Here is a 14,698-nt window from a genome sequence, read left to right on the forward strand (position 1 = left end):
GGGGCACTGCCCCTAAGCTCTGCCACTGAATACTGTGTACATACCGTTTTGTTGGAACCAATGTCCGTAGTTGGGTAAACAAGCTTATCGAAGGGAATATCCTCTAGCACTAATCTCGCTTGAACTCAGTTATACTCTTGAACATAGTTGGCTTGGATTTCTTTCCCTGCAAAATGCTTAGTTTTTCGCAATTTGCAAATCTCTACCTCATCACACGAAGGACAAGGTGGAATGGTCTGGCTTAACCCAAACTGCCGCATCACCCTTTCTCGATAGTGGAACTCTACAATCCAAAAATGGATTAGTGGTACTCTAGCAAACCACCAATCAGCATCGATAATAAATCACTGAAACATCCAACTATACCCATTGCTAGCAATGGTTGCTTCTGCCAAATTGGATGAGAAACCAACTAAAATCAAATTAATGCATTTCATAACAAACCACCACAACTCGAGGATTGTCAAATACAGTGAAGCATTAGTCTAACTGTGAATTCATCGGCTATGAAAGGGTTGCAATGAAGTCCAATTGTTAATTCTTTAGCTGGGGGTTGCTTACTTGCTTCCAAAATTGCATGACACACAGCTGCAGACGCCTAGGAGAGCAAGAAGGGTGGAGACAAAGGGCTCACGATGATGCGGTCGTAGTCAGCATCGCCGGACGCAGCAACGTCGGTGGTGGGTGGGCCGTCCTTGGTGTGGAGGATACAACGGACGTTGGCGGAGTCTGACGAAGCAGCCGCAAGCGAAAGGCGATGAGGGGGGATGCAGGAGCACCATTACCGGTGGCTGGTTAGCGGCGGCGCCGCCTACCTGCGGCGACGAGGAGGTGCTCAAGGGGAATAAGTTAAATAGAATATTATGGCTGCCAGTTTAGGGGATTTGGGATTGGGGCATAACAAAACACAGGACGCTACTAACAATAGCGTTCACACCTGGGCGTTGTTGGCAACAGCGGCCCGGCCTGGACGCTATTAATCGCAGCGTCCTTTCTATTTTCACAATTTTCAGCGGCTCTTTACCAGTTGCGTAATTACAGAATTAATATTTATTATTAATAAAAAATCGATAGCTAGGTGATGCAGAGGTATTCCCTCCGTTCGAAAATACTTGTCATCAAAATGGATAAAAATGATGTACCTAGAACTACTATACGTCTAGACACATCCCTTTTTATTCATTTTGATGACAAGTATTTCCGGACGGAGGGAGTAATATATATTGATCGTCCATGGCTGGCTGATCGCTCCATGACATACTAGAGCACGTAGCGTAGGTCGTTTCAGTTTACAAGTCCTGCGCGTATACCTAGGTTGTCAATTTTATCACCTAATATAAACTATATAACACAAAAAATTATACCTTTTGAAAGTAGAAACTCCGAAGTTTATGTTGGTATATTTCTTGTAATATATGACTTGTATTAGGTTGGTCAAATTGACGACCTAGGGGTACGCGCACGCCCTGTAAACTGAGAGAGATGTAGTACCAAATTAATTAAATTAAATTAAATGCATCTTTGATTCACAAAAGAAGAAATTAATGCATCTTCAACCAAACAACAGCCCAAACATATGTAGTCACACCAATCATTTTCTCCTCTTGTACATTCAGTTTACACATCTAGTATATGCCATCATAATTGACACTGCCTGTCTACCAATGCCAGTGGCCCAGCAAAAGAAGAATGTGAGTGACCTTGTATTTGACTACCAGCGCCACAATTCATCTAATGATCATACTATGTGAAATTTTAGTAGTTTATTTCCAAACCAACCAACAGCTACCACGGCAATCACACTCTTTCCACCATCTTCTTCTGCAGGTTCTGTATGGATACATGCCATCACAATACCTAACTGCTGACAAGACGATACCTAGTACGCATTACACTAGCTTATACATACATACCACCACCTTATATTTTCTACTGTACTTACCATCATGTCATCAGCTTAACGACTACCATCATGTCAGCAAAGGAATTGCGAGGCAGCAACCAATCTCGAGGACTCAACACTTTACTACTTCATGGACTCCACTCTCTAGAATTAAGACTCAGCTAATCTCTCTCTACCCAGGCTGTCCGTGCAACACATATATCTTTTCTACTCTTGTGAATCATATGCCCGCCTAATCGACTTCCAGAGATGTATATAAAGCAACAAGAGCCAAATGAACGTCTACTCTGCGTCGCTTCCAGATGAAACAAACTCCTCTACCAGCTCAAATGCATCGATCTCCGCGAAGTAGGCCCTCCGCTCCTTGATGAAATCCTCGCTCGGTACCAGGGACTCATCGCAACTCATCTCCTCCATCTGCAGCTGCTCTTTCCCGCTGCTGCCTGTTACCTATAATTCATTCATTCATGCACACATAGCAGCGACAAAATAAGATAAGAGACTTCACCTTCTTTTCTTCTAGTAAAACCAAAGGCAGTTCCACAAATGGAGAAATAAGCAGGGAGGGACCTCATAATTTCCACAACAAGGCCTGCTAGATATATTTACCTTGCTTGTCTTTTTTCTGGCAGGCAAAGATGCCCCAGGCAGCTCGTCTCCAGTCTTCAGCCCTGTTTTACTGGAGGCATACAAGGGGGAGATCAAAGGCTCTGTGCGCGGCTGCTCTTCCCTTGTTACCTAAAATTCATGCAAACACCACAGCGACGTAATAAGATAGGAGTTCACCTTCTTTTCAAAATAAACCAAAGGCAGTTTCATGAACGGGGAAAGGTCCGCAGGGTAGTAACACAGGGAGGGCTGCTAGATGCCAAATAAAAATTGGACATGATAATACTTGAGCAGAAAGCTCATATATACATACCTTCATTATCTTTTTGCTGGGAGGTGTTGATGCCCCAGGCAGCACGTCTCCACTAGTCTTCGCCTTTGTTTTACTAGAGGCATACAAGGGGGAGATCAAAGACTCTGTGCGCGGCTGCTCTTTCCTTGTTATCTGAAATCCAGGCACAGCAGCGAGGCAATAAGAAAGAGTTCATGTTACCAGACTATCACGAATGGGGAAAGACCCGCTGGGTGGCAAACAGGGAGGGATCTCATAATTTCCATATGCAAACAGTTAACACACTGATTGCTGAGCAGAAACCTGACATATGTGCATATACCTTCCTTGTGTTTTTGCTAGGAGGAGATGACGTCCCAGGTAGCACGCCTCCAGTCTTCACCTTAGGTTTACTGGAGGTATGCAAGGGAGAGATCAATCAATCAATATGAAATAATCATTATAACTTGCTATTTGGAATTGTGGTCTGTGTTCAGCGTTACACATACAGAGTTTCCCACGGAGGAGCAGCAGGAAAAAAAAGTGGAACAAATGAATGGATCTTTTAGTAAACATGAGGTGGAGCAGACTAAATCTAGAATACTAGATGGTTTTAAGTGTAATAATGCCCACCCACAGTTCTAAAAATGATGTAATGCATTCCCAATATTCGTCGAGTAAGTGCAGGAACAGTCTATGGAAATCATGGTGAGTGGAGTGCTGATGTACAACATACCTGATCTTTTGAATCTTGTTTAGATGAGTATTGGAACTTTGAAGCTCCCTTGTGGATTTATCCTTGCCCTTAGTCGTAGAAACTAGTGCCAGAAAAGAGAATCAAATCAAATAAAGGAACTCACAGTAATTAATTACTGGCAAAAAAAGGAAATCAAATGAAATAAAGGAACAAATCAAAGTTCTCTCGTTACTAGGAGCAAACTGGGAACAGACATAGTGAACTTGGCTAGCAAGTGTGGAGTTCTCCTATTCTTTGACCAGATGACCATTTCCACAATTGCGTCGCGTGAACGTTCTCTTACAAAAAATATCCATTCTCAATTTCTTTCGTCGTGGAAACTAGTACATATGCCTTTTTCTTCTTTCCAATATAAAGAAACAGAAGGCGCAACATTACTTACTGTCAGTGAAGTTAAGAAAGGGAGGAATAGTTTTCACATGACAACAGAGAAGAAAGACTAGTGACAGATATCCATTTTCTGCAGAGCATTCCGGTAACATTGGGCAACAGAAGCGGTTGCCTTGGAGCGGAGCACGGGTGAGAGCATCCACGTACAGCATGCCTAGTTGCTTCAGCTTAGCACAGATTAAACTAGGGCTGAGATTATCAAATTAGTAGAGGAGAACAAATTAGAGTAGCCTGAATGGGCAGTGAATGGATAATTAAGCATGCCAATATTACTGGTAGGATGAAATTAAGGAGCAGCGGCGGTTGTTGGCGGGGATGGGATGGAGGATCCATCAGCATTCAGCATTCAGCATCAGCACCCCCTAGGCTAGGTTAGGGTAGGAACAGGCAAGCCAGTGATTCCCGAATCCAGCGAAACCCTAGCTACTAAGCTGGCTCTTAATGAATAAGCAAGGGAAGGGAGAGGTTGCTCTGCTCACCGGAGAGGGCCGCGGGCGGAGGAGGCGTGGGGATGCGGGGAACGGTGGAGGAGCCAATGCTGCTGGCGCTGCTGGCGGGGCTCGTGCGGTGCTGGGGATTGCGCTTCAGGCGGGTGATGGCGGAGGTGGCGGAGGAGAGGTTCGTGAGGTCGGCGAGGGGCAGCCGCCGGCGCGAGCGCCGCAGCAGCATCTCGTCGCCTCCTCCGGCTCCGGCGACGGCGGCCATCACGCACCCACCTGCGCTTCCCCTCTCTCGCCGATGGGGTGGACTGGACTGGACTTTTTTTTTTTGAGACAAGACTGGACTGGACTGGACTGGACTGGAGGAGGAAACCAACATCGATATGGGCTTGGGCTTCGGGCCGAAAAATGGCCCACAAATCCCAGACTCTGGCTCGCAAGGAGGTGGAGGTGCGAGCCGATCTGGGCCAGAATCCGTGCCGGATCCAGGTCATGCGGTTGCCGGCGTGCGGCTGTCCGTCGGAGTAGTGGGACGGAATTTCCTATTTGCCGCACGTTGGGGCAAATTGTCGCCCCAACGCACAGGCGATTAGGGCCGGCCCATTTCGTGACTGCACGCAAACCTTTCTGTTTCCGGTTTTGGAAATGTTCCACGGGTTTCCAGCCAGTTTATTTCGGGTTTGTGAACCATCTAGAAGATTCAGAACCATGTTTTCTTTCTTTTCCTTTTCCTTTTCGTTTTTTAATGTTTTTTTTCATTTTTATGTTTTCTCATAATCCTTTTTTTATTTTCTTTAATTTTCATTTTCTTGTTCAAAAAATGTTCGAAAATTCAAAACATGTTTGCCTTTTCCAAAAATTTGTTCGTTTTTTCATAAAATGTTCTAGTTTAGTAAAATTCAGAAATTCATCAAAGTTCAGAAAATTCATATTTCGTTCGTTTCTTTCAAAATGTTCTAAAATTTAAAAAAATGTTCGTGCTTTTAAAAAATGATCAAAATTCAAAAAGGATGTGCTTTCAAATTTCGTTCGTAAATGCAAAAAATGATCACACTTTTAAAAATTGTTCGTGTACTATATGTTTTTATATTTTTCAACGTTATTTTATTTTGAAAAATGTGCAGAAATTTCAAGAAATATTCTTGCTTCTAAATATCGATCAATATTCAAAAAATATTGTGTTTTCAACTTTTGTTCATAAATACAAAAAATGTTCACATATTAAAAAAGTGTTCGGAATGTTTCTGCTAAAACACTTCACAACTTCTCAGAAACTGTTCCCTTTTTAAGAAAATGTTCATGTTTTAATTTTTTGTGTTTAAAAATATGTTCCCTTTTCAATAATTGTTCAAAAATTTCTAAAAATTGTTTGTGTTTTCAAATTTTGTTCGGGAGTTTAAAAAATGTCCGCGTTTGCACAATTTTCATTTCGAATTTCGAAAAATGTTCCTGTTTTCAGAAAAAAAGTGTTCGTTATTTTGGAAAGTGTTTCAATTTTGTGAAACAATTCGCAAATTTGAACAGTGTTTGCGTTTCACAAAAAACTCGGTTTAAAAAAACTGCTTTCAAAATTCCAAATTAATTTGGATCTACGCTGCCTATTGGTTCTTATAGGTTGATGTCGCCTAATCAAAAAATCTCACTAGCTTAGCTGGTTGAGGCTCGTCGTTGGCAGCATGAGATCGCTGGATTGATTCACAGCGAAGTCGAACTTTTTTTTGGAGCTATAGAGGTTCGCTGGTGGTCATGGGCCGGCCCAGTCAGAGGCCGCCTGTGCGAAACTACGTCTCTTCGCCGCAAAGAGCGGCACATAGGAGGTCCCTGGTGGGACGGCCACGGTCTGCGGCGGCCCATGTCTGCCCGGCTAGAGGTGGAAGCTGGCTCGGGGCTGCCAGTTCTTGGTCGTGCTGGAGGTGTAAGATTGGTTGTGTTCTCCTGCTCCTGCACGTCTTTGGGTAACGCTCTCTCTGCTGTGGAAGGTGTTGGCGGGCCACGGCGGTGCAGCTTCGTTGGCAAGGGGCTGCCGTGGCGGCGGTGTGAGGCTTCATGGACGGTGCTACCCTAACCTGGAGGTGTGGAGATAGGCGGCCATATGGATGAAAACTCTGCTCGGTTTTTGTCGGGTCGGCGGCGATGTCATCCGCGAGTGTCATTCCCCTTCTTGGCGATGTCGTCGAGGTGCGTCGCCATTCCTCTCGCTCCTTTGATGATGGTAGGTGTCTCCGGACAAAAGCCTAGATCGGCAGGATCGGCACGATGGCGACGTCTTCGATGTCGTCTCTCTATTGGGAGCATCGTGTCGACGCGGTTTGGAGGTCCTACGCTGTGCTTCTCCGGTGTTTGCCATTGTTCACGATCGATCTTCTGAGGGGCAATGTATGTCCATTGTTGGTGATTCCAAGACGATGCCTTCCTCGGGGCGAATCGAGTCCCGCCATTCTCTTGCCACCTCCTTTCGACATAAAGGGGGATGGTGCGTAGACAAGGATGATCGGTGGAGATGCTGTCTTTTGGAGGTGATCGACAGCGTCCGAGACGCGGCGAGGTTTTTCTGATATGGACATGCTCTTTTGCTTTGTAACTATGTTGTCGTTGGTGGTTGTCTTTGAACTAGCCCGGGTGTAGAGCAAGTGCTATCCTCATTGTTCGCAGCAGGTGATAGTTGTCTTGTATTGCAATTCTCTTCTTCTAAAGTTATGATACGCAATTTGCGTACTTCTGAAAAAAAATCAACACCAGTCAGTATTTGGTAACCGTCACAACCGTAGAGAAAATCCCCTTTCCTCCTAGAAACCCCCCAGATCTGTTTTGACCACCCTAAAAAAAAAGATATGTTTTGACCAAAAATATGGACGGCGGTCGCGACCGCATCGGTGTCATCGGTGCTCGGCGACGACGACCTCTTCCGCGAGATCCTCCTCCGCCTCGGCTTCCCCAATTGCCTCGTCCGCGCCTCCCTCGTCTCCAAGCGGTGGCTCTTCCACGCGTCCGACCCGGCCTTCCTCCGCCTCTTCCGCGAGCGCCACCCACCCCGCCTCCTCGGCTTCTGCGTCAGCAACGACGACCGGTACCAGTTCGTGCAGCTCGAGCAGTCCCCGGAGCTTGCCGCTCTCTCACGCCGTGTGGCCTCCTCCTGCAACGACGCCTTCCGCTGCCGTGGGCTGGGTATCGGACACAGCCGGAACGGCCGCCTCGTCACTACGCTCTTCCACGGCGGTCAAGCGCTCCCTCCTCGCGCCGCAGCTCTCCGAGGAGTCCGAGTTGGCCCTCCCACCGATCCCGCCGCCCCACCGGGAGGAGCCCGCTCTAGGGGTGTTCAATAGGATTATCCTACCCGAGGATGGGAGCCGCGACTTCATCACCTTGGTATATCTGTGGCAGGTCCGGCGGAAAGTCCGTGCGGAAGTGTACGTGCTGGGATCCGGCGGTTGGGGCTTCCCTGCCACCGCAATGACAGAGGTCCCGAATCCTGCAGCCTTCCTTACAAAAAATGCTTCCACCCGTCCGTGGCAAGGTTTTCATGGTGGCCAGTTTTGGGTGCATCCTGGGTCTAGATTTGGCTGCGGCAAGGTTCCTCAAGCTCGAGCTCCCAGCTGAAATAGGGCGCAATTACATGCTCTCATCTGCCGAGGGTTCCGGGATATATCTTGTCAATGCAGACGGGTTGCAGCTCAGTGTGTGGCTCCATCGGATGGTGAGCAACAGCGATGGTGCGGGCGGCTGGCTGCTGGTGGACACATTTAGTCTCCGCGAGGCATATGCACTTTCTGCTGGTCACAATTGGGTTTGGATGCCACAGGATGGCGATTTTCTTGGTGTTGCTTCAGTTGGGGACAATGCCGAGTTTGTATTCTTGGATTATGTGAGATATGGTGTTGTCCTTTGTGTTCACCTGAGGAGCAGGGTGGTTGAGAAGGTGTATGAGCAGGCACCGTATCATCATGGTTTTTTTCGTATGGGTTTGAGCCACATACATGTCTCTCCCTTTATGATGATCTGGCCGCCTGTTTTCCCTGCACTGAAAAGGGACACAATCAAGAGCAATGATCCCGCTGTGCTTTGATCTTTGAACTATCATCGCTTGGTACAAATTCTATGATAGAAAGCTATGTTTCTCTGATGAGGTACAGAAATGTATGACTAATCAATATTGTTGGGATGGGCTTGACTACATCTCATTTAGCTAGTGTATGCCATTTTATCGTGTTTTATTCTTTAGTATTTGTCACTACTCTGCAGTAAACATGTGTTGTCTTGTCTGCTATTTTGCCAATAAGTATGAGTAATAGATTCCTACCTGGTTCCGAGTTCATTAACAAATATTAAGCGAAGCAACTCAAATGTGCAGATGTTCATGCCACATTGTAGAGCACTAGATTCTGCGGAACGTAAGTTGGATATTAAGAACCTCTGTTCATTTCACTGAAAAAATTCTGATGTTTGCAGAAGTGTATTGCAAGTTATCCAGCAGAAATACACTGAATCATCTAAGATTAACTGTGATGTGTATAGTACTTTGCTATTTATTTCTCTTCCTAAAACAGTAGATATTGCAGTTGGGTCTTAGAACCTCTGATCATCGTTTTATTCGTCCAGGTATGAACCACATACATATCTCTCTCTTATGATGATCTGGCCTCCTAGTTCCCATGCACTGAACGGGGGGCATGATCAAGCGCAATGATCCCCCTGTGCTTTGATCTTTGTACTATCGTCACTGGGTACAACTTCTATGATGGAAAGCTATGTTTCTCTTATGAGGTATGGAAATGTATGACCAATCAATATTATATTATTCAGATGGGCTTGAGTACATCTCATCTAGCTAGTGCATGCCTTTTTACCGTCCCAAAATAAGTGACTTAACTTTGTACTAACTTTGTACTAAGTCACTTAATTTGGGACGGAGGGAGTATTTGTCACTACTCTGCAATCAACATGTGTCATTCTGTCTGCTATTTGGCCAATAAGTATGAGTAGGAATAATAGTCTCGTACTTAGTTCCGATTTTGATAGCAAATATTAAGCTTATGAATACAAATGTATAGACGTTCATGCCACGTCGTACAACCTCTGTTCATTTCACTGGAAAAACATGAAGTTAGTACAAGTGTATTGCAAGTTTTCCAGCAGAACTATACTGTGTCTTCTAAGATTAACCATGGTGCGTAATCTGCGTATAAGATATTGCATATAGTCGTTTCTCTTCCTGAAATAGTAGATATTGCAGTCAATCGGTCATGTAAGTTTGCAGAGGTATATTGCAAGATATCCAGCAGAACTGTACTGAATCTTCTAAGTTTATCGGCAGTGTGCATTAATATTGACTTTCTGGTAATGAAAGGGAAATAACTGAATATACAGTTTTTGTCAAGAAAGTTGGCCTGTACAGGGATGGCTCAAAGGATAAGACAAGGTACTCATGTTATTCATGATATGCTCTTTAAAAAAAATCATCCATTTTGTACAATTTTTATGTTATCAGAGCTGTGTAAGCCACCCATCATCACTAGTTACCAGTACACTAGCAATTCTAAGGGAAAATTTAATGGATGCCATTTCGTAGAGTGGTTTTAATGTCATTCCTTGTCACGCACGACTCCACAACTATGATAAAAAGATATGTGATACATGACGTGCACAAACTCCACCTCGGTGCTATTCCTTGTCACACACAAATGGCCATTAGAGTGGATCTTAATCTAGTTTATCAGGAACCTAACAAATCAACGGCTGAAGCATTGATTTTGATTGATCGATCAATACCATGGATCTTTTTTCTATATATGATGCCTAAAGTCCAGGTTATCTTGAATCCTATTCACCTTTGTTTTTCACTTATCGAAAACATTGTAAAATAATATTAAAGATTAGCCACATTCCTAGCGTTACCTAACTGTATGAAATTTTGCCCCTCCCAAAGGCCAAGGTTACAAGTGGTGCTAGAAAAGAACCTTTTCACACAGGATATATGTTATCCCTAATTTTCCACACGCCAGTGTTTACCTTACACCTCGATTAAGCACTTCCTCTTACCCCCCAGCCATCTATAAATGTTGGGTCATCACCATCACAAAGCTGCAAGAAGCAACAGCCTACAGCTAGCTCAAGTGAAGTGAGCTGATCGATCGAGATACAGAGGAGAGAGAGCTAGGCAATTCAGCAATGGCGGAGAGGGTGACGACGATTGCGTCACAGGGCACGGTGGTGATCTTTGGGGTGAGCTGCTGCTGCATGTCCCACACCATGACGAGGCTCTTTGCGGAGCTGGGTGTTAGCTCTACGGTGCACGAGCTGGACAAAGACCCCCAGAGGGAGGACCTGGAGAGGGCGCTCGCTGGCATGGTGGGCCAGAGCCCGGCGGTGCCGGCAGTATTCATCCATGGCGCGCTTGTCGGTGGCACCAGGCAGGTCATGCAGCTGCATCTCGGCGGCCATCTCGTGCCGCTGCTCTGCCAAGCTGGTGCCCTGTGGTCCTGAGGCACTATTAATAATAATGGCTGATGCGTACTTGCATAGTAATCTACGTGTGATCATAACCTCAAAAGCTATAGCTAGTGATCGACAATACAGTGTGTGCCGCTACTTAATGTTGAACAATGCTTCTCGCCGGACATTGAACCCAACTCTCAGGCTTCTTGCCAGATAGATATCTGTCTCACTATGATGATCTGGCAAGAAATATAGGACATGATTGTTAGGAATCATCCCCCGTGTTTGATCTTTGTGATATCTTCACTGGCTATGTTTCTGATGAGGTTTGATTGCATCTCCTCTGACCAATGTGTGCTATTTCACTGTGTTTAATTCCTCTCCTTAGTTTCAAAAACGTGTTTGCATGCATAGTACTTGTTATTACCTTCGAAACAACGTTTTCAATTATATCTGCAATTTGGCATGTACTGGTTACAGAATTGATTAGCAGTTACTAAGCTTAGCAATGCGAATGTGTAGAGTTTGTATCACTGACTCACAGTTGTAGAACACTAGGTCATGCAGTCATGTAAGTTTGATCTCAAGAGCCTCTGTTCATGACAACAGAAGAGCCTGGAGCTTATACACAAGTGTACTGCCAGATATCCAACAGAACTGCGCCAAATCTTGTAAGCCTGACTTGCCAGTAATGCAGATTTTATCATAGCGATCAGTAATGCCAAAAAATCTTTGATGACAAGCAAGTAAATTGAGCAGCAACTGGAACAGAAATAACTGAAAGTATTGCTTGTGGTGAAAGTATTACTTGTTGTGAGGATGCTTCATTTCTATTTCTGGATAGGGATGGCTCAAAGGATACAACAAGGTGTGCATCTTTTCACATTAAAGCTTAATTTTGTTTCCAGTATTTTTTTCACAGCTTTTTTTTCCATTATATTTTGTCCACAAAAATATTAATCTGGCCATCATCACTAGTTCACTACTAGTATTTCCAAGGGAAAATCGTTAAGTATGAACTGGTTCGCTACTTAATTTTGTGATATCCTTTGGCCCAATGGCATCAGTAGAGAAAAATATCATGCTAGATGTCCACATTATGCACCGATGGTATTTCTCCTTGCGCACAAATGGCAAAAACAGTCAATTAGAGTGGATCCAAATCTAGCTTATCATGAACCCGTTGAATCATCAGCTGAGGAACTGAATTTGTTTGATAACGTCGTTCCTTTTTCTATATACGGAAGTTCAGCCTTTCTTGGAACTTTCTTCTTCTTCATTTTCACTTATATATTCACAATCCTGGCCATGGCTAACTGTATGATTTTGACCCCTTCAAAAGGCAAAGCTTACAAAACATGGTAGAATATAAGCTTTCAACAGAAGACATATTTTCAAAAGGTTAGAATGCAATATGCATCAACAAAGAATCTAGTAGCTCATAGTGGATTCAAGGATACATACATCTAGGATGCCAAGAAGCACCAGCCCACTAAACAACCTTCAGATGAAAGGCAGAGCATTCACAACATAACCATCTAGTGTTGGAAAGAAGTTATGTGGAACAAGACTTTGCTTCAGCTGAAAATAAGTAGGATCAACTTCTTTGCGATGGAACGCGGCGACCAGCTTGCCATCCATACCAACCCGAATTAGCCACTCGGCAAATTTGACCAGCATGAGCAACTCACCATCCCCAGGCACGACCACCACATCCAAATCCAATGGACCGTCATACCTATTGCATTGCCCCCTGATCTCTGTAACAGGTAATTCAATCCGGCAATTAAAGGCCCAGACCTCCCTCTCATAGTTTTGCAACATCCAGATATCAATAGTCGGCACAAAATCCAAGATGGCCATGCCGAGCTTGCCGTCTACCTCGAACAGGTGAGCGTAGTTGGCAACGGGAGCGCGCATCTCTCGTAATGACTCAGATGTGGTGTCGAACAACACTATCATCTTGCCTTCAATGTCTTCATGTGACGGGAACCAATGCAAGTTACCACGGAATAGTACATGATGTTCACATTCCGGCATACTCACATCTGGACACCCGATGCGCCTCGGAGGCTGGCCGGAGCCCAGTGACAAGACATGGCACGAAACTTGACCACCGGGTGCTAGCTCATCGTCATTGTATGGGTTAGGCTTGTATGAGTAGAGCAGCAGCCTGTACTCGCCGGTAGGGGTGTGAGGGTACATTCCCAGGAGCGTCCACCTACGATCCGTAGGCAGCAGGAGGGGAGCATACTGACGAGTTGCCGGATTGCAGATGAAGAAGTCGCTGTCGTCGATGCAGAAGATGAGGATGCCATCACAGGAGGCAACCGGATGAGAGTAGGCGAAGTTGCCGCCCAGTTTCAATAAGGCGACCGACTGAAGCTGGTCGGGGGCGGCAAGACCTGGCCGATTGTTCAAGCAGCAGATGTCTATGGAGTTGTTGATGAGGTCTATATAATCGCCGTTGTCGAGGAGGGGGAGGGCGGGCTGGAGGGCATGGTGAGCGAGGAGAAAGTCATGGGTGGAGGTTACACTGCGCCAGGAGCGGCAGACGGCGCGGCAGCGGAGGAGGGCTTTCGGGGGCAGGCGGACGAGGATCTCCCAGATGACGATCTCCTCCAGGAGACCACCGAGGGAAGGCGTCGCTCCTGCCCTTGCGGCCTTGGCCATGGTCGCCGGCTGAGAGCTGTCGATGCGTCCCAGGAGCAGAGCAGGACGGCGGAGGTAGCTAGGTCTCGTCTTATACTTTCACGGAATATGCATGCGCTGCGGACCTGCGGTTATGAGATACAATCCATCTAATGTCTGCTATATATATAGCTCGTTTGTTTTCACCTCCGACGGAGAGTTGAAGACGGAGAGCAGATCGACCTCGATCGTGTGCTTTCGCCGAACCTGCTGGCCATCCCGAATCGAACTTGGTGTACCTGTGTCGTCGTGGTCGGTCGTCCATCTATGTTGCGGGTACATTGGGTATATTAGCCGGCTTATTCCATTTTAGAGTCCGGCCGCCTTAACGTCTATATAAAGGATTACGTATGGGCATTATTACTTTTTTGAATATCAGTACAGACACAAGCGCTCATATACACACGCACATACACTCACTCCTATGAACGCACACACGCACATTTTATCCCTATGAGCACCTCTAAAAGACTGAGCCGGCATATCATCTTGAAATTTATGAAGACACCGTAGACGCCTCGTCGTCGACGTGAACGTCTTCTCCCACTGAATACGCATCACCAGAAATTCTGAAATAAATTCAGAAATAAATGCGAGCACCAGGATTACGTATGGGCAATATTGAAACTGTACTTTCCAATAGTATCGCTGCTGTTTTTTCTTTTGCAGCTTTCGTAGTTGCTGAAACTATGTGGTATGGGTCAGCAACGACCCCAATCGAATTATTTGGGCCTACTCGTTATCAGTGGGGGTCGATCAATCAATCATACCTGTAATCCCTGAATTTCTTGGTTGACGCTGTTCAACCAGACTTGTCCCGCTTGAATGTATAAAGTCCAGATGGGCGGTTCTCAAAAAATAACCTGTTTACTTGTACACCTCACATCCTTGTTTACTTCTACAAAAAAATTTCAGATTTTTTCAAAACTGAAATTTTTGAATTTTGATTTTTTTTTCAAAATTTGAGCCTACATTGAGGCCGAGATCCAAAACGCCACTCTCCTACTTATCGCCTTTTGCATCTGATCTGCCACCATTTATCCTCTGTCATACACGGGAGGGCTGAGCAGGTTATGTACAGAGAGTGCTACATTGCACAAACACAGCCGCAAGCCCATCCATACTAGTCCATCAGGTTCCCTTTGGTCGCAACAGTGGTTCATGCCACGGTCAATGGCTTCACTCTGCCGCCTCGGAGAAAGAAA

At 45.4% G+C, this 14,698-nt stretch overlaps 3 protein-coding genes and 1 pseudogene across 3 annotated transcripts; 2 read left to right on the top strand and 2 right to left on the bottom strand.

Moving 5' to 3' along the window:
• Positions 1 to 1,562: 1,562 nt before the first annotated feature.
• LOC125549134 (uncharacterized) lies at positions 1,563 to 4,705 on the bottom strand. Its single transcript, XM_087513967.1, has 6 exons — positions 4,410 to 4,705; positions 3,520 to 3,601; positions 3,127 to 3,196; positions 2,826 to 2,957; positions 2,513 to 2,641; positions 1,563 to 2,353 (listed from the first exon to the last, which is right to left on the bottom strand). The coding sequence occupies exons 1-6, from the start codon at positions 4,633 to 4,635 to the stop codon at positions 2,186 to 2,188; spliced, it is 807 nt and encodes a 268-aa protein (XP_087370093.1). The 5' UTR covers positions 4,636 to 4,705; the 3' UTR covers positions 1,563 to 2,185.
• A 2,511-nt stretch (positions 4,706 to 7,216) lies between these two features.
• Positions 7,217 to 8,921, top strand: LOC125547165 (uncharacterized; annotated as a pseudogene).
• Positions 8,922 to 10,439: 1,518 nt separating this feature from the next.
• LOC125549133 (glutaredoxin-C1-like) lies at positions 10,440 to 11,141 on the top strand. The gene has a single exon (XM_048712616.2). It carries the CDS (start codon positions 10,536 to 10,538, stop codon positions 10,848 to 10,850), a length of 315 nt encoding a protein of 104 aa, XP_048568573.2. The 5' UTR covers positions 10,440 to 10,535; the 3' UTR covers positions 10,851 to 11,141.
• A 1,164-nt stretch (positions 11,142 to 12,305) lies between these two features.
• Positions 12,306 to 13,475, bottom strand: LOC125547164 (F-box protein At5g49610-like). The gene has a single exon (XM_048711156.2). The coding sequence runs from the start codon at positions 13,473 to 13,475 to the stop codon at positions 12,306 to 12,308; it is 1,170 nt and encodes a 389-aa protein (XP_048567113.2).
• Between the last annotated feature and the right edge of the window lie 1,223 nt (positions 13,476 to 14,698).

Source organism: Triticum urartu, chromosome 3A (genome assembly GCF_056163025.1).
Source record: "Triticum urartu cultivar PI428250 chromosome 3A, HENAU_Tu73, whole genome shotgun sequence".
NCBI classification, from domain to species: domain Eukaryota; kingdom Viridiplantae; phylum Streptophyta; class Magnoliopsida; order Poales; family Poaceae; genus Triticum; species Triticum urartu.